The sequence below is a fragment of the Octopus sinensis genome, linkage group LG11 (genome assembly GCF_006345805.1).
Source record: "Octopus sinensis linkage group LG11, ASM634580v1, whole genome shotgun sequence".
NCBI classification, from domain to species: domain Eukaryota; kingdom Metazoa; phylum Mollusca; class Cephalopoda; order Octopoda; family Octopodidae; genus Octopus; species Octopus sinensis.
Window position 1 is genome coordinate 40,259,494 of NC_043007.1, and position 20,677 is coordinate 40,280,170.

At 35.1% G+C, this 20,677-nt stretch overlaps 1 protein-coding gene across 6 annotated transcripts in view; it reads right to left on the reverse strand.

Annotated features, from left to right (window-relative positions):
* LOC115217202 (thyroid receptor-interacting protein 11) overlaps positions 1–20,677 on the reverse strand; it is a 220,694-nt gene that overhangs the window by 68,417 nt on the left and 131,600 nt on the right. For 4 of the 6 annotated variants that reach the window (XM_036507380.1, XM_036507381.1, XM_036507383.1 and 1 more), the window contains 9 exons: positions 20,175–20,224; positions 18,763–18,856; positions 16,150–16,214; positions 12,853–12,892; positions 11,630–11,755; positions 9,610–9,667; positions 7,556–7,809; positions 5,873–5,934; positions 2,062–2,268 (listed from right to left, as the gene is read on the reverse strand). In XM_036507380.1, the coding sequence (XP_036363273.1) occupies positions 2,062–2,268; positions 5,873–5,934; positions 7,556–7,809; positions 9,610–9,667; positions 11,630–11,755; positions 12,853–12,892; positions 16,150–16,214; positions 18,763–18,856; positions 20,175–20,224 (956 nt within the window). The remainder of the gene's footprint in view (positions 1–2,061; positions 2,269–5,872; positions 5,935–7,555; positions 7,810–9,609; positions 9,668–11,629; positions 11,756–12,852; positions 12,893–16,149; positions 16,215–18,762; positions 18,857–20,174; positions 20,225–20,677) is intronic. The other 2 variants (XM_029786837.2, XM_029786840.2) reach the window with 2 other exon arrangements.

Here is a 20,677-nt window from a genome sequence, read left to right on the forward strand (position 1 = left end):
AGAATGATGGGAGAAGGAGATGAAGTAACTCCCAGACCAAATACTAGGCCCATAAGCTTACAACAGACTGGTTTTTGCTTACAGCACCTCAGAACCAAGAAGAACCATTAAACAAGGCAACAGATTAAGCCTACATAAAAGGACTGGGACAGTTCCCACATCCAAAGGGCTTTTACAAGATTTCTGTAGGCTAAATTTCAGTCACAAGGCTTTGGTCAACAAATGGCTACAGTAGAAGATACTTGTGCAGTGTGCTGCATAGTAGGATTGACCCTGAAACCATGCAACTGGGACCAAAACAAAATAAGATATTCAAATCAATGTTTACAAATGACGAAGAAATTTTAGGTCAAACATCGGGCTGATATTAACTGAAATAGTTCTTTGTCCACCTGCTGGAATTTAAAGATTTCTTGTCTGTTGTTGTACCAGAAGGAACAACATGTTTGTAAAGTAAACCACAACCACCACAACATCAATGTTAACAACAACAACAACAACTAATTACCACTAGATAGACATTTCATAAGAGAAAATCAAAATGGCAAAAAAAGAAGCAGGTGATATATGTGTGTGTGTGTGTATATCAGAATGTGTTCATAAGAGCAACCACAAATGAAAATAAAATAAAAATCTCAATTCTAATTTTTAATGTAGTTGAGCATAAAAAAATTATTTATGAATGCTGTAAATACTGACAGAGGTCCAAAATCTTTGGCTCTTTAAGTTTTCCAAAGTATTATTTGAAAAGTTAAAATATATGTGTATGCATGTGTGTGTGTGTGTGCATGTGTGTGTGTGTGTCTGTGTGTACGTCACATAATTTCTGATTATTCATAGTAACTATACTGTTAGTTATGTTTGAAGTGGAGGAGTATGATAATTTGATGGTGAATCTATTGAAGATTTTATGGAAATTATGTATAAAGGTAAAATTTTCTATCTGGTGCATTTTTCACTGTTTGAAGCAGTGCTGGAACCCTAGTGAAGCGATGCCTTTTAACACCTCCGTCGTGTTTTCCTTCACCTCTTCCACATCTGCAAATTCCGTAGCACCAGCTTTTGTCACCAGTGATGACCTTCAAAGAAAAAGGTCCGGACCAACTTCCAACTGTTCTTTTAGTTCATGACACACATTCAGCTGTCGTGACTGCTTTTAATCTTCCATGAGCAAGCAAGGCATAAATTTTGTGCAAACACTTTTCATTCGCAATTCCTCACTCAAAATTCATTGGAAAGAGCTCCAGGACACACCAATCATATTAACAAGTTCATCAATTGTTTGGTGACAGTCCTCCAAGATCACTTCATGAATTTTCATGATGTTTCCATTCGTTCGGGACATTGACAGTTGTCCTGGACACGATTGGTCTTCAAGCGACAAATGACCATTCTTAAAGAGTGGAAATCACTCATAAATTCGTGTTTTGCTCATGGTACAATATCCTTGTAAGCTGTTAGAAACATGACATCTGTTTTGGCCACTGTTTTCTCCAGCAGAAAACATGAATTTCATGGAAGCATGCTGTTCCTTCATTTCAGCCATTGCAAAAATCAACAAATAGGGAAGAAGCACTGCAAAATAAAGATGCACTACATGGTACTATGACACCAGCCAACGACACCAGTCAGCAGACTGATGCCAGAGGGTTGCATCTAGCAGTGGAAGCTTGAGCTATAATGGGCTTGTCCCACAGAAAAATATTTCTGGTTACTTTTGGGTACCCCCTCATACATATATATATATATATATATATATATATAGCACAGGTGCACAGATTCAAATGGAAAAGGATTTGGTGATGGTATGTAGGTTCTTCTATATTTTGGAAACCAAACTAAAGCAAGCAAGAAGAAATGCACAGAGAGTGGAAAGAACAATAGTAATAAAAGTAAAAAAGAAAAAGAAACAAAAAACATGGCCCCAAACATCAACAAGCTACTATCACAACAAATGTCTAAATATGTGAAAAAGGCACCAGAAGAATAAGGCAAAACAGCAAGGCAAGACAAGGCAGGAAGTGACACGGATGGACAACAGTAGCCAAGGGTCATGCAAACCTTTTCTTGGAGTAGATACTCTCTCTCCCTTTCCAAATCGGCATTGGCCTGCGTGAGCAGGGCCACCTGCCGGTCAAACTTCTCAATGTCAACGCTGAAGTCGCTGCTAGCATCTTCCTCATCACTGTTCATAGAGCGGGGTTCACGCAGATAACCCATTTTTAGCGGATATAAGCTGGCAGCAGCTTTGTCTAGTAAATACTCAGCCTTTAAGACAAAGATTATATGAATGTATATATATATATATATATATATATATACATATATACACACATATATATATATAATATATATATATGTACATATATATATATTATATATATATATATATATATGTATATATATATACACACACACACACACACTAATATGTAGATATACATATGTCTATCAACATATAAATATATAGACATGATGATGATAGATTTATAAATATATATATATATATACACACACACACTCACACATAGAGTATCTTACAATCTTATAGACAATTTAAGTTAGGTTTAGAGAAAGATAACTAGCTTTATTTAGTCCAAGTTGTTGCCACTTTCTCCTTCAGCCTGGGTTGTGCCTCAAGGTGGCCAATGGTAATATGAGATAACCAGGTAACTTTCACTAAACATGAAATTTAAGTTGATATTTCAAAGATTATAAGATACTGCATATGAAATATTCCTACCTCAGAAAAGTATTATGTACTTTAATATACTGATCCTATCAAAAAAGAAACACCACACTCACATACACATATATATTTCTTTACTACCCACAAGGGGCTAAACACAGAGGGGACAAACAAAGACAGACAAATGGATTAAGTTGATTACATCGACCCCAGTGCGTAACTGGTACTTAATTTATCGACCCCAAAAGGATGAAAGGCAAAGTCGACCGCGGCGGAATTTGAACTCAGAACGTAACGGCAGACGAAATACGGCTACGCATTTCGCCTGGCATGCTAACGTTTCTGCCAGCTCGCATATAGATACACATATAGATATGCTGATCCTATCAAAAACAGAAACAGCACATATGTATATATACATATTACTCAATACCTGAAGTAGAATTTATAATAATAATAGCAAATCACACTGAGATTTTACACAACCATAACTCTGAGTTTCACATTATCACTTGTAGACAGCTTTTATTGTAAGAAGGTGAGATATATTTGAAAATATCTTAATCTGAAGAAATACAGATTTCAAATTTTGGCACAAGGCCAACAATTTTGGGAGAGAGGGTAATTCGATTACATAGACCCCCCCCCCCAGTGTTTAACTAATACTTATTCTACTGACCCTGGGAGAATAAAAAAAGCAAAGTCAACTTTGGCAGAATTTGAACTTAAAACTGTAAAAATGGATGAAATACTGCTAAGCATTTTGTCCAGTGTGCTAATGATTCTGCCAGCTTACTGCCTTAGTGATTTAATCTACAATGAATAGCTTTATCAATGTGTTTAACATCCAGAGATGCAAACTACCCCTGATCCTGTCTGTTTCATTTGAAATATAAACAAAACACTTAATAGACCAAGTGAGAACAATGGTCAGTGAGCTCCTTTGTTTACAAGTTGAGACGCAGCAGTTGTTTTATGAGAGATGTCTAACTGCTGTGTTGGAGAAGGCAAGCCAACCTTTTCCTTCTTAGCAAATGACAAGGGTGGCTGTTACAAGATCATAATATTAATTGAATAATAATGAAAAGCAGATTGATAAAGTTTCTAAATAACAATTTCTGGGTTTTTTTTTTTTTTTAGATGGAAGTAGAGAAGGGAATACTGTCAAATTGGCTGTCCTTTATTTCTGGCGATTGTTTTCTTAGCAGCTAGAGGAAAAAAAAATGCTGTCAATATAAGCTGGAAGAATAAATTAAGCTGAGAGTGATATTATACAGTAATAATATCAAATGGTAGCAGGTAAATATTATAGATCGGATAGTAAAGTGTTCACAAGAGTAAGATATCAGTGAGATCATTAGCCAGTTAGTAACCATACATTCATTAGTAAGGAAGCAGTGATGTCATCAACTAATTAATACTAGTGAAAAAATGTACGTTTATTAATAAAGTAACAACTACATCAAAAATTGGTTTACGAAGAAAGGTAATATAGATTAGGCAGTAAGGTTACAATGATGTCACCATTTAACTAGTATGATAAGAATGATATCACCAATTAACTAGTAAAGATAATAATGATGTCACAGATTAATTATAAGATGCCAGTAATGTCACAGATTAATTACCAAGGTAACCATGACAGTAAACGTTAGTAACAACAATCAATCTCTTATATTACTTGATACTGGTGGAAAATTACCAAAAGTAACTGTGATGTACAATTAGCAAGATCAGTTAGTAATTAGTACTAATATAATTAGTTAAATAACAGTCACAAATTAATTCAAAATTGAATTTAACCAATTAATCACAACAGAATGCTATCAAGCGAAAGTATACATTATGTTACATGCAACATAATTAAACTGAGAAGAAGAAACAAAACTAAATTGAGATGGATATAAGAAATAATTAGTGAGGAATCTAACAAACAAGCAACAATGATTGCCATTGATGCTGAATGCCAGAATCTTGATTTTCTTTGAGTTCTACAATATAATTCCTGGTTAACACTGTTGTGTGAGTCTACAAAATTTATTCTCTTGAATTTCTTCGTTGCAAAGATGACAATTTAGGTAAAAGGTTAGCTTCTGTATTTTTCACCTTGAGAATATCAAATTTATTGTTTGAAACCAAACATTGAATTTCCGTCTAAAAGTGCAATGTAACCCCTTTACTGCAGAGTAGGGACCAGCATGCCAAAGAAGAGACAATAAACCTGTTTCCTCTGCATGGCATAAAAGGAAACTAAATGAGGCTGTGGTAGCATTTGCACTTTGACCTCATAAAACTCTCGCTAGCAACCACTGCTCAAACAAACCCATGTGTTGGAGGGTTATCACTGGATTGTTACAGAAGTGTCATCCACCAGGAGTAGGGAACTACCAACAAATGGTAGATGGAGTGATACGCTGTTACAGGACATCTGCCCATACTCCTCCTCCTCCTGCTGCTTCTGCTGCTACTGCTGCTGCTACTACTACTACTACTACTACGGAAATCTGATGTATCCACTAAAATTTTCATTACCTTCAACTGCAGAAAGCAGTTTTATATATCAATCTATCTTTTGTGGAAGCATATCATGTTTGAAATAATTTTACTGATATATGTCAAGTGTATTGAGTTCTACTTTCTGAGAGATATTTAACAGTATTACAGGAATATCCAGGAAATTCAACTTCACAGTTGAAGGGTTAATAAAAAATGCAAAAAAACAATGACAACTCACAACTAAAATTTATATCTGATACATAATATATTAGTTCTTTTTTTTTAATTGAATTTCAGTTTGGATTTATTAATATATATATATTCCATATGTTCCCTTACTTATCATATTTCTATTCCAATCTTCAAAAATATCTTATACAATTCCAAATAAAACCAAACCAAAAATTTCAGACTTTAAAACAAAATTTAAGAAAAAAAATGGTTTATAAACATAAAGAATAAAAGAAACCGAAGAAAAGTAATTCTCAATCTAAATAACCAATTCTGTTCTTTCACTAGTCAGTCTGACACTGAAGCATTAGATTGTATTAAATTTAACTTAAGTTCAGAAGAGAGAATGAGAGAAAGAGAGAGAGAAAATAAAAGATATTTATAGATGAGCATAAATTAAATTTAAAATCATGTATAGGAATTATTTCTTCACCAAAGAAAAAGGTGTCTATTTACCGTTTCAAAAGATATGTCATCATCATTGTTTTTCTCTTGCTGTTCAACTTCAGCCAATTCCTACAAATAAATAAGAAAAAAAAAAGAAAAAAGAACAAAATTATTTAAAGAAATTTTTTTTTTAATAGGTACAATTTATTTGAAATTATAAATACAAAGAGAGCTGAGCATCGAATGCAAAGGGGTTGAATACATAACCTGCAAACCAGATCTGGTCTTTGGTAATGTTTAGCCTCGTCACAGGCAGATTTAGGTTGCTCAATTTCATGTTAAAAATTTGTAATTATTATTTTTGAAATATAAACTATTCGATTAAATATATATCCTTAACATGCTTTCAGAGTCAGAGCTGAGTTTGACTACAGTTGCGGTTAACACCAGTTCTGATTAGTGAAAACAGACATCTTAGGGAATCTCAACCGATCACGAAGATTATAAATTGATATAGTAAAATATGTGACTTATTTTCCCTTCACTTAGTCTATACACACTCAGCCAAATAAAGTTTTTTGTTTGTTTTTAGTTTACAGACATGTTTGCCAAATAGATTCCAGTGATATTAATAATAATGAAAGGTTTGGCAGCTAAAACAGCGGACACTGCCTATCAAGAACTAGTTTTGTCGGGAATTATATGTACGCATTTAGACAATTTCTTCTATCTCCATTCTCATTTTAAGGAGTCTTAATAGGATTGTATGTATGTGTGTGTGTATGTGTGCATGCACGCAATATGAATTTACTATTTCCACACATTTCTGCACACAAATTCTGTTAACATCTCAATCATTTTTTTACTTTCTATCATCATCATCATCATCATCATCATCTAACATCTATGTTCCATGCTGGCAAGGGCTGGATGGTTTCACAGGACCTGATGAGTCTAAGAACTGCGTAATGCTCCAGTGTCTGCTTTGGTCTGATTTCTACTACAAATACCACTCACTGTAATGCTTAATTAAACACGATGATATTGGTCCCTTTACCCATTTACTTTAACTGGCACCATGAAGAAGATTTGTAGAAATAATTATCTCTGTCTGGCCTGTGAGATCTAATTTATGATTCAATCCAGCCCACAATGCCAATCACCTCTAATCTAAAGTGCACTTCTGGTCTGAGAGTGGAGCTTGGATTCATAATTCATAATAAGATTATTATGTTTTTATGTATTATTGTATGTTGTCCTTCAAGCAATGTACATCTCAAAGAGTAAAATAGGTTTTCACACCATACGGTAAACAATGAAATTTGTAGGGACCATGACCTTATTTTTACGCAGCACATAAATAACATCCAGACAAAGGGAAGACAAAAACATATTCAGATACATATACATATACATACACACACACACACACACACCTACTATAAGTACAAGGTCTGAAATATTGGGGAAGAAGTGAGTGAATTACATTGACCCCAGTACTTGATTGGTACATTATTTTATCGACCCTGAAGGGATGATAAGCAAAGTCAACCTCACTGGAATTTGAACTCAGAATGTAAAGTGTCAAAAGAAATGTCATTTAGTGAGTATAGGTAGCTAGAAATGTAGATAGAGGAGGGGAGTTCTATAGGTAGCTAAATAAATAAATGATGCTACCACAGCACGTAAATAATCAACTACTAAGAACCCCTACAGCAGTATTAAAGATTAAATAAAATAAAAATTCACTCACCTTTTGGTCTTGAGCCAAATTGTTAGCAGACTCCTTATCCTTCAGTTGATTCCGCAAATTCATAAGGACATCTTCAAGAGCTTCTTTCTCAAGCTGCCAATCAGACTTGAGGTACTCAAAACGCTCTATCTCCCTCTCATATTTTTCAACTTGATTCTGTAGAGCAGACATCTGTTCTTGCATCTCTGATCTAGAGGCATTCTTATTTTGGCAGTCATTCTCATCCAAGTCCTCAAATGGTCTATGTGAGGCACTTAAAACAGAAAGAACCAGTTTAAAATATTACCACCATATATGCAGGTGAATGAGTGAGTATGTATGTGTGTGCATTTGTATGTATGCTTGAGTGAATGCAAATGTATATATGAGACAATTTAATCAGAATATTATCTTTTTTAATCTTATATTACTAGCTTCAGTCTTAGGATTGGGGCCAAACTGGAGCAATGCTTTCAAGGGATATTTTTAGTGGAACATAAATCTAGATTCAACAAATGGCTAAGTTCTACTCAGTGTAAAAGAAAGCCAACTCATTATACCACACACAGTAATCATATATCATCATCATTTAGTGTTCTCTTTCCATGCTGGTACAGGTTGAATGGCTTGACATAGAACTGGCTAGCAGGGAGCCGTCCAGACTCCAACTGTCTGTTGAGGCATAGTTTCTACAGCTGAATGCCCTTTCTAATGCCAACCGCTTAACAGAGCATGCAGTATGCTTTCTTTGTGCCACCAGCATGGATGCATTAACACAGTACTGGCACAGATGCTTTTCCAGTGGTACCGGCACTTGGAGGACAAGCCTGTCATTGCAGAAGACAACAATTTTACTCAGCCTGACATGGCTTATCAAGAACAGCAAATTGCCACATCTCCCAGTCCCTTGTCATTTCCTCAGTGAGGCCCAGCATCTGAAGATCCTTTCTCACTAACTATATCGTTTTATAACAGCTGCAAAGCTACATCAGTGACTCGAAAACTAACAGTTTACAGCAAATGCACTTATCAAGATATATATAAAATTACATACTGTACTTATATATAGCAAAAATATGTGATTGTTTCAGAAAGAATTGTTAGAAAATTTTATTGACATCTCTGATGAGAGCAGAAGATATACAAATTCAGTGGATGGAGAAAAAAGTACTACTCTCCTTTACAACAAACAAAATTACAACATATCAATTTAATCAACTGACCCCTTCCTACTAAATATCTGGCCCACTGCTTATATTAGAAATTAACAGAATCAGTAGAGCATTAGACAAAATTTCTTATGGTATTAGTTCCAGGTCTATGTTCTAAGTCCAACATGTTGTGGTTAACTGGAATAAAAAAAATACCAGTTATTCAACTATTTACCTCTCTTCCAATATATTTGGCTGAGGCTGGAAATAATTGTGGCCATCATTCAAACTGAATATTATTTATACAATCATTATCATCATCATCATCATCACCACCACCACCACCACCACTTAATGTCTGTTTTCCAAGCTGGCATGGTTTGACAGGAGCTGGCAAGCCAGAGAGCTGTGCCAGGCTCCAGTCATCTCTTTTGGCTTGGTATCTAAGGCTGGATGCACTTTCTGATACCAACCGCTTTACAGAATGTACAGGGAACTTTTTATGTAGCACCCACATAAGTACCATTTAAATCGAACTGGCACAGGTGCTTTCTATGTGGAACCGGCACAGGTGCTTCTTATTTGGCACCAGCAGTTACTTTTTACATGGCACCAGCACCATTGGGGTTGCCAAGTAACTTGCAAGACAAAGACCTTCTAGTTGAGAGAGAGGGAGTAGAACAGAGAAGTGGCTGTGTGCCAGGTGAGAGGTTAGAGTATGATAAAGGGACAGAAATAGTTGTCTTACTATAGAGGATAAACCACTGTTACTTGAATAAAAAAAAAATTGCATCTTAATTATAAGGACTTGTAGAAAGGGCATGGCATTAAGACAAATGCCTTCCTCAGCACTGAGTAGAGAAAAAGATAATGAGTTCCAAAACCAGATGTTCATTCTTTGCATGAAAACCAGGAACACTTACCGCTGAAGAACATTAGAACTTCCTTCTAATTCATCATAATGGTCCCAACTCATATTTCCTGGAAAAAGAAAAAAACAAAAAAATCATTACATGTAAGTGTGTGTGTGTGTGAGTGCGTGCACGTGTGCACACACATATACACAATGGTAGCAGCGTATATTTGCCCACCTCTAACATTGAAGATTCCTCTAGTATCTAAGGGAGATAATTACTCCATTATTTTTTTTTTTCTTTCTTTTTTCAGAAACAAGATATAGTTTTCTTTTTATTTATAAAAATAACTTAACAGAAAAAAATTCTGATACACTTTTAATTAAATACGCATTATTACAAGATTCTTAATAAAAATTTTAAACATTCTTGCCTCTGTACTTAAAAAAAAAAATGAAACTGTTGTTCAAGTCCAGAAATACATTTTTTAGTATTACTTAGTTGTCAATTCCAAAACAAAATGAGTAAAAGAGAAATCTATATAGAGAGGAAATAATATGCATCATCTAGTAAATATTTCAGACTCAGACAGCTAGAGGAAAGTGAGGCAATGAAGGATAAATTGTTCTACTCAGAAACAAAATGTGAGGCTAGTACATCTGTCACTGTTTATCATGGAGGTTAGGTACTTCAAAAGAGAAGGGAAAAAGAAAAAGAAAAACGTTATATACATCAATGATAAATGAATACTAGAACAGATGGGTAAAATAGATTTCATTTCAAAACTTTAAGTTATCCCTCTAACATACCCAAATAATACATCCAAAACACTTTTTAATTATACACAATGTTATTGTTTCATGTTTGGGGAAATATTTAAAGTAAATAACATGTGATCTGAAATGTCTCATAATAAACAAACTCTTTGACTGATTGCTAACCTGGGTTTCGTGATAAGCATAACATGGTTCCCAATCAAGCATATCATGTTATCCTGAATCAGTGATAAACGAGAACAGATGTACTGGTAACGAGTAAAGGATACTGGTCGGTAATGATGCTAAACTTTATATAAAAGATGAGCCACAGAACTGATTGTCAAAAAACTCGTTCACCAACCAGCTACATTAGTTGACATATTGTTTTATTTCTCAGTCTCCGTCACTGTTACTGTGATGACCTTTGCTCAATTTGAATAATTAGCTGGATGTTCTCTCTACTTGTCTCTCATCTCGTGTAATACTTATAGTGATTCACTTCCCTGACCTTATATAAATTATTAAATACAGTCCTTCCTCCCCACAACTTCCAACTTCTACAATTCTATACCCAATCACATTTTACCTGCTGGCATGAAGTCACGCATATATCCAATCACATCATCATCTCTATCACTTAATGTCCATTTTCTATGCTTTCATGAACTGGACAACTTGGCAGGAACTAGCAAGGTCAGAGAATGCACCAGGTACCAGACTGTTTTGGCTTGGTTTCTACAGTAGGATGCCCTTCCTAATATCAATCAGTTTACAGAGAGTATTAGGTGCTTTTTACATGACACCATCACCAGAGCTTTTTATGTGGCATCATCAGCAGTGCTTTTTACCTGGCACCAGCACTAATGCATTTTACCTGGCACTGGCACCAGAGCTTTTTACATGAAATTCAAAATTCTAGGAGGGCTAATAAAGGTCAAGTCACTGCACTTTGAAGTATTTCAAGTCAATAACAAAGCTTCCACATAGTCACTTGTCCTGCTAGAAATAACAGCCAATTCTCCATCAGATCACAATCTCCTTCTTCAAGCAACTGCAGATGAATTTAACAATGCTACACTAGGAATCTTTGCCATCCATTAGCTTTAATTGGGTCCTCATTTTCATGTTCTGTATATCTGAGTTTAACAGCAGAGTGGTTTTTATTCACTATATAGAAATCACATCCTACTGTCTTAAAAAACATGCTGGATTATATAGTCCCCTGTATACATAAAGATAGGTTGGTCATGGATGGATAGCCTTAAATCACAGGTTTACTTGATCAAGGTTGACCTGGAGCTACACAATGGCACCTGATATATTTAGCTTACCTTCTAATTCGACAACTGGCTTTGAGTCTTCTTCCAAATGTTTCTTCAAGTTGCCATTTTCTTTGATGAGTACAAAATTTTGGTTCTTTAGGTCTTCAATTTCACTCCTTAGAGATTCCAAAGTGTCTGGAAAAACAACGAAAGACATCAAATATGTGTGTGTGTGTGTTTGTGCAAGCATGGGCATGTACTTATAAAGTTTACTTCCTACTGAGTGTATTTTTCATAGCTGAAGTACTAGGAAAGTTCTCAAATATAAATACATATAGATATATTATACACACACACACTTATTCTATCAGTTTCTTTGCCAAACCACTTGGGGGGACAAACACAGACGCACAAACATATACACATACACACATATATATATATATATATATATATATATATATATATATACATACATATATACGATGGGCTTCTTTCAGATTCCGTCTACCAAATCCACACACAAGGTGCCACACAGTGGGACTGAACCTAGAACCATGTGGTTCGTAAGCAAGCTACTTACCACACAGCCACTCCTACGCCTATAGATAGTAGGCAAAAATTAACAACAAAATGTAAAAAAAAAAACACATTCACAAGGTATAGAAACAACCATAACATTTTATCACCATGTTTCATTCAAATTCATGCAATAGTTGTACTTTTTATGGTTTTTATACTGGACACATCATCATCCTAATTTTACATACATTTTCCACTCTGGCAGGGTTGGATGGTTTGACCAGAACAGGTAAGCTGGAGAGCTGCACCAGGTTCTAGTCATTTGTTTTGGCAAGGTTTCTATGGCTGGATGCCCTTGCTAATGCGAACCATTTTACAGAGTTTACTGGGTGATTTTTACTTGGTCCCAGCATGGGGGGAGATTTATATATACAGAAAACACTACAAGAAATTGAGAGTTAAAGACAGAAACAATTAAATGATAGCCTCAAACAATGGCAGCATTTTCCAGCCTACGGGTCGAATTTTCTAGACTAAAACTTACACCCCAAAAAAGGCAGGTCAAAGAAAAAAATCTCTGGTTGAATGGTTACCTGGGAGAAAGTGGGTGAGGGCAACTTATACAATGAGTATAGACACAAGACCTGATTTTTATTTTTACTGAAATATCTACCTCGGCTTATATACTGCATCAACCTGTATGATTGGGAGCACAGTAAGCAGTTAATTAACTAGACAACAAAATACAGGAACTCAAAGAAACTTCTCACCTCGGTAATCACCTTCTCCTTTCTCTTCTCTGTAGGATACCTGAAATAAATAAAAGGATGTTTGTTACATGAACGGATTAATAGCACTTCATTGTCATCTTAAACTTTCTCACATATAGACATTCATTTACTGTCACTCTCTCTCTCTGTCTCGGAGACATACCCATTATTTCTTAACATGGTAATAATTGAGTGAGATATGCTGACACATGCTTTCGTATAATCCATTTCCTTAACATTAATGTTTATGCATGCATATGTACATGTATGTATGTGTGTATATGTATGTATATCTTTATATATACACATATGTACATATAAATATACTTATCTATATAAGCATATAAGCACGTATCTGTCTGTCTGTCTTTCTATCTATCACGTATGTACGTATGTATGTATGTATGTATCTATCTATCTACCTACCTACCTACCTACCTACCTACCTACCTATATATTATACATACATTATGAAGGTTACTCTGATTACTCTGCATAAAATACAAAATACTTTATTTTTTGTAGATTAGGTAGGCATAATTCATCCCTGCCTTTCAATCTCAATATAAACACTATGCACAGGACTACTGTAGTACATGTGCAGTGTACATTCCTACAACGTTTTCTTTACATGCTATAAAGGCAGAAGTAAACCTGGATACAACTCAGTCACATGCCTGTGTTTCACTTATTTTTTTGTGTGTCTTTCTACATAAACATCACCAACTGCCTACCCTGAGTAATTACTGATGGCATATATATATATATATATTATATATATATATATAATATATATATATATATCTATATCAGTTGTCAACTGTGGAACAGGAGAGTCACTACATAAACCTGACAATTGCGTAATACACGAAACTACTAGTTTATTTCACTATTGTAAAATTGTAAAAACTGTGAATAATAAAATGTGAAAATCAGACTAAGTTGCAATTTCATTGATTAATAAATATCTGTGTGTGTGTGTGTGTGTGTGTGTGTGTGTCTTTGTGTCTACTTATTCCCTGCCTCCCCCTCTACAGCTTGACAATCAGTATTGTTGTGTTTACGTCCTTGTAATTCATTAGTTTGGCAAGAGATTGATAAAATAGGTACCAAGTACCAGCCTTAAGAAAACAGAAAATACTGGGGCCCCAGTGTGAGTGCAGTCTGTCCTAGCAAGGCTGCAGCCTAATGGCTGAGACAAGTAAAAGATAAAAGATATGATTGAGCTGAAAACTGTAAAGACAATGAACAAATGAATGTCATGCATGACTGAACAACTGGAATGAAGGGAATATATGTTACTTCAACCACATCTGACCCAATTACGTTTGGTTGCATGCACGGTCTGTGTGAGCGTGTATATGTATCAATAATATATTTAAACTATGTTACTAACATTCAGAAGAGACAGAACAAAGGTACCAAAAAAAAAAATAGTAATAATAATAATAATAATAATAATAATAATAATAATAATAATTACAGCAGGATCAAAAATAAAGAAGAAAAAGCGAACAATTATGACAAACTGAAGTAGGAAATATACAGGTTAAGGGCAATGAAGAGAGTGGATGTGATTGGTGTACTTGGCAGTATTAGCACTCAACTACCAACATGGGTCAAAAAGATTGGTACAAATGGTAAAGAAAGAACACCTTCAAAAATTAGCTTTGCTAGGAACTGCAAGAGTTCTCCACATGGTTCTTGAAGCATAATCTGTAAACAAATATAACCGTAGTCTGCAGGCTGTGGGCAGCTGCCAATTTCCATCATAACCAGCAAAATAAGCCGAGAGTTTTCATCAAATAATAATAATAATATAATAATAATAATAATAATAATAATAATTACAGCAGGATCAAAAATAAAGAAGAAAAAGCGAACAATTATGACAAACTGAAGTAGGAAATATACAGGTTAAGGGCAATGAAGAGAGTGGATGTGATTGGTGTACTTGACAGTATTAGCACTCAACTACCAACATGGGTCAAAAAGATTGGTACAAATGGTAAAGAAAGAACACCTTCAAAAATTAGCTTTGCTAGGAACTGCAAGAGTTCTCCACATGGTTCTTGAAGCATAATCTGTAAACAAATATAACCTTAGTCTGCAGGCTGTGGGCAGCTGCCAATTTCCATCATAACCAGCAAAATAAGCCGAGAGTTTTCATCAAATAATAATAATAATAATAATAATAATGATGATAATGATAATGATAATAATAATAATAATTCTTTCTACTAAAGGTACAAGGCCTGAAATTTTGGGGGAGGGGACTAGTGAATAACAATGACCTCAGTACTCAACTGGTACTTAATTTATCAACCACAAAAGGTTAAAAGTCGACCTCAGTGGAATAATGATAATAATTATAATCCTTTCTACTATAGGCACAAGGCCTGAAAATTTTTGGGGAAGGAACTAGTTGGTTATATTGACTCTGGAACTCAGGTGATACTTAGTTTTTCAACCCTGAAAGGAAGAAAGGCAAACTCAACCTCAGCGGAATTTGAGCTCAGAATGTATTGACAGACGAAATACTGCTAAGCATTTCACCTGGTATGATGGCAGTGAAGGAATATATCTATCAATCATCAGTTTAGCTGGAGCATTACCCAACCAGTTCAGTAAAGACATTATCAGGTTACCTGCAAGGTGTGGATATGAGCCTGTTTGAAAATATAGCAATACTGGGATCCGTAAATGTTGTCAGTACATTCTGCTACAGCCTTTGTTAACCATAAATACTCCTATGTCATCCAAGATGTATCAAAATCTTTATTTGGATATTCCATAACCCATAAGCAATAAAGAAATAAGTTCTATTTTTCTTTCTTTTGTGCTAATGTTTTTGATAGGCCCACTTTTAGAGAGGAGAGAGGAGAGAAAGAAAAAGGGAGATGGAGAGAGAGAGAAAGAGAGAGAGAGTGTGTGTGTGTGTGTCTATTTGTATGTCTGAGTTTTGTGTCACCAGTAATACAAGATATTCTTAGATGTTCCACAACAACTGTATTGTTAAAAAATAATGCTTTCTAATTTTGACACAAACCCAGCAATTTTGAGGGGAGAAGGAAACAATTGCATTGACCCTAATACTGAGGTAGTATGTATTTTATCAGCCTCAACAGATGGAAAGCAAAGATGATTTGGCAGCATTTGAACACAAAACAAAAAACCAGAATAAATGATGCTAAGCATTTGTGCAGTTGTGATTCTGCCTAAAGAGAAGATGATGCCATGATGTATGTACGTAAGCTTGTAGTTTATGTGTATATAAATCATATAGGTTACACTTACTTTATCTTTGTCACTATCCATATTTGCAACTGTTTCTCCCTTCTTTTGAGCACCTACATCATTTTCTGAAACAAGTGAAAAATATCTTTAAAAATGCTTGTCTGTGTGTGTGTCTTTTTGTAATTTTTTTATGATACCTTCATTTATTTTGATTTTACACATTATATATATATATTTCTTTACTACCCACAAGGGCTAAACACAGAGGGGACAAACAAGGACAGACAAAGGTATTAAGTCGATTACATCGACCCCAGTGCGTAACTGGTACTTAATTTATCGACCCCGAAAGATGGAAAGGCAAAGTCGACCTCGGCGGAATTTGAACTCAGAACGTAACGACAGATGAAATACGGCTACGAATTTTGCCCGGCGTGCTAACGTTTCTACCAGCTCGCCGCCTTGTATATATATATATGTTATATATATATGTTAATCTATACCAGATCTGGTGTGTTTACAAATTTTTAATTTCTTTTATATTGTTGTTGTTGTTGTAATGGTTCAGCTCAAGTCAACTCTGACCAAGCTGACCATATGATCAAAGGTATTTAAGTCATGACCATTCCATCTTTGTTTAAGACTGTATCTTCGATACCTTCATTACTAAGACAGAAGTTAGATTGGGAAATATTTTGACAGCTTTTTCTAGTGGGCTATGCAGCCACTTAAAGGTCCTCCACTTCCCTGTCTTCAGTGACCTTCCGAAACATTTTCATAAGAGTACCACCACATCAAAAGACAAAAAAAGATAAACATATCTCAATAGTATGAGAAGAAACTGACACTTCTACTGCAGTTGCACTCACCCCCATGCCACTCCTTATCCACCATTCGCTATATCCACACATCAACTCAAGCCAGTCTCTACAGTTGTCACCTACTCTTCATTATCTCTCCTGCTTATTATCCACTCAACATTTGTCCATCATTCATTATAATCACTACCTCACCCTTTCCCAATCTCTCACTCCCTCTCCATACATTCTTGTTGACAGTCAAAACCAGTACAACAAGACTCTTGGTACCTACTAGACTATAAGCTCACTTAGTTGGACGACCAATAAACGAAGATATTTATCTTTGATCAGGTACCAGCAAGGAATATTATTGGTTTCCATTATTTTAATAATTGTTTCAAATTTTGACACCAGGCCAGTAATTTTGCTGGGAGAAGCAAGTTGATCACATTGAACCCAGTACTCAACTGGTACTAATTTTACTGACCCTGAAGGGACAAAAGGCAAAGTTGACCTCAGTGGTATTCGAACTCAGAAAGTAAAGCTGGAGGAAATATCACAAAGCATTTTGCCCAGTGCAGTAATGATTCTGCCAGCTCACCACTTTTTTTTTTTTGGTGATTTTAATAATCCTTTCTGCTATAGGCACAAGGCCTGAAATTTTGGGTGAGGGATTAAGTAGATTATATCAACCCTACTACTCAACTGGTACTCAATTTATCAACCCCGAAAGGATGAAAGGCAAAGTCGACCTCAGCAGAATTTGAACTCTGAACGTAGCAGCAGGCAAAATGCTGCTAAGCATTTTGCCTGCCATTATGTTCTGGTAGCATCTTTGTTTCTAGATAGGAACACATATATTTGAGCTGAGAGAAAGGGAGCTGCACATAGAAAGTATGGATCAACCAATGTGTCTAAGGAAATACGGAATATGTGATGCAACATTTTTATTGAAAAAATAAATTACTGTACTTATATGGTATTGTAATTATGACTAAGTAGACCAAAGAAGACATAAGAAGAAATGGTAAAGTTGGATCTGAGGATGCTGAGCCTCACAGAAAATGACACAGATTCAGAAGAATTGGCAATATGCTGTGTGGTTGATGCACACAAACCTTACGAGCATAGGAGAATGGACATTAAAAAGATAATTATATTAGTGTGGTTGTTTAACAAATCATTCTTAATCCAGCAGACCTGTAGTCAAAAAGCATGCAAACCACGGCTATCCATTTTGACATAGTGTAACTTAGACTATGTTTTACAAGGTGTGATTTGAAGGAGATTTGGAATCTAACGGATTGATCAATGATTATGATGGCTGAAGTTGTGTTACTAGTGACAATAGTAATGGTGTTGGTGACTGACAGTTGCAGCAGCCACAATGATGGTGACAATGGTTAAATTAGGAAAATAGAGGAACCAGTTCAAAGACAAAAAATTACCAATGATAAGATGTAGGTGGTGTAGGAGCCAGTCTACAAAACAGTGAATATGAGAGCTTCTAAGCAGTTTTCAATCTTGGTAGGAATAACAGTAAAATTTTTCACAAATCATACTAAAGGAAAGCACACTGGCTTATGTAATCTGAGATATACATATACACAGTCTCAAGAATTACAACACTGATGAGCACAGACAATAAAAGAGCCTTTACACAAGCAATTCATCCTACATGAAATAACAGCTACATCTCCCTCAGATCACAACCTACCATCTTAAAAAAATCATACTTTTAAATATAAGGGACTACATTTTATATAATGTAGTCTCTGGTATATATATTTCTGTAAGGAATCTATCTGAAAAAGAGGAGGCAGAGAAGGACAAGGAGGTTAGGATAAACAAAAGGATGGTCATAAAAACTTACTAGCTGCTGTTTCTAGGAGATTAAGTTTATCTTCCATGGAACTTATATAGCTATTCAGTCTGTTGATTTCATCTTCGGAATGTTCTAATTGTTTCTGGAAACAAGCATAAATAAGAAAAAAAGTAGAAGTTAAAGAAGTTAAAGAAAAACTTGTAAGGCATAGTAAAAGGTATAAAATTAACTTAGGAAATACCAGAAGCTAACTTCATTCAATAAAATGTTTGAACTGGCTTTAATGGCTGTGGGGCATACTAGTGAGTTTCTATATCGCAGTGTTTGACTAACAGCAAAATGTACAGAATAATACATGCTCTATTTAGCATATAAGCTTCCTAAATCTGAATCATACAAAGTAGAGTGTTACCTTTCATGGGACAGATAACTTTGTAGGTATACTTTTACCACCATGGGTAATAGCAGGAAACACGATACCAAATTATAAAATTTCTTGGTCCCTATACAATATGATCAAATGAAAACTAATTTTCAAAGGAAAATATTTATCATTTTAAATTAAATTTAAATGAAATAATATTCAAAAAGTCAAAAATGAAACTGAAAGCAAAATAACTGAGCCGATTCTATACTATGGAAGTTTACACACATGCACAGACATAAATACACACATTATGTGTGTGTGTGTGTGTGTGTTTAGACAGATAGATATAGATGAGTAGTCAAAAACTGTTTAGAAGATCTTCAGGTGCAGAGTACCAGTCATTCAAAAGATGAAGCCTTGTCAGAAACTGATTCATACTGATGGAATTATGCTAAGGACACATATGTCTGTAGAATGTTCAGCCACTTGCATGTTAACTTAAGAGCAAGTAATTCACAAGATATATGTGTGTGTGTGTGTGTGTGTGTGCGTGCGTGTGTGTGCATGTGTGCGTGTACATGTGTGTGCATGTATATATCTATTATATAAAATCCGTTCTGTCTGTCTGTCTAGGATCTCGGGCATCCTCCATCCGATTGCACTCAAATTTGATATGTAGATACCAATGGTATCAGAGCGTGTATAAGTCTTGAAAAAAATTACAAAAATCGATTCCAGGTGAGAATGCAATCGATAAAGCTGTGGGAACATGCATTTGTAAAATCGTCTTTCTTGGAATAGAAAAAAAGTCTATCTTTATTTCTTCTTTTGCTGGCGTCCCAAATTTAGGTTAAATCAGTGTTTCTCACAGGGGAGACCTATGGGATGGTAGGACAAGTTGTTTTGAGAAAATTTGGTTTAAATGTTTAACAACTCAGCACAGTCCAGTGGACGGGGGTGTTTTGCTAACATATATATATATATATATAAAGAGAAAGAGAGGACTTTTTAACAGAATTTTTATTACCATTCATATTCTCTTTTGCTGTAAATTTTCAGTACCCTAACATCAAAATAAAACCATTGTCTTTACCTTTAACGTTTTTTCCTCCGCACTTTCCACAGCTTCTTTTGTTTCATTACCTGATTAAAAGAAAATTATCCAAAATGTCAAATAATTAATGTCTAATGACATGGGTGGCATGTAATATCCCGGGAAGTAGGGGATGACTGTGATAACAAAAGTGTTTGTAATTTGGAATGATGGAGGTAGTAGCCATGGAAGAGATGGACACGTAAATAATTTGAAGAGTAGTAGTGAGATTAGATTTCAGGATATTGGGTGTCACAGCATGGGTCTGCAGTGATAAAGCACATTGCAGATCTATACTAACAAGGATAAACCATTTTACTTTATTAGTTAGTAAAGAGGATTGTGCTTATAACTACAAACCCATGCTAACAAGGATAAACTTATTTTTAATCATTTAGCAAAGAGGAAAAGGTGATGTCTATGACCCTTTTAAGGCCTCAAAGATGCCCCAGCTGCTTGCAATAAACTGGACTTTGTTACAGGTATCTGGAAAGCAGATGGTC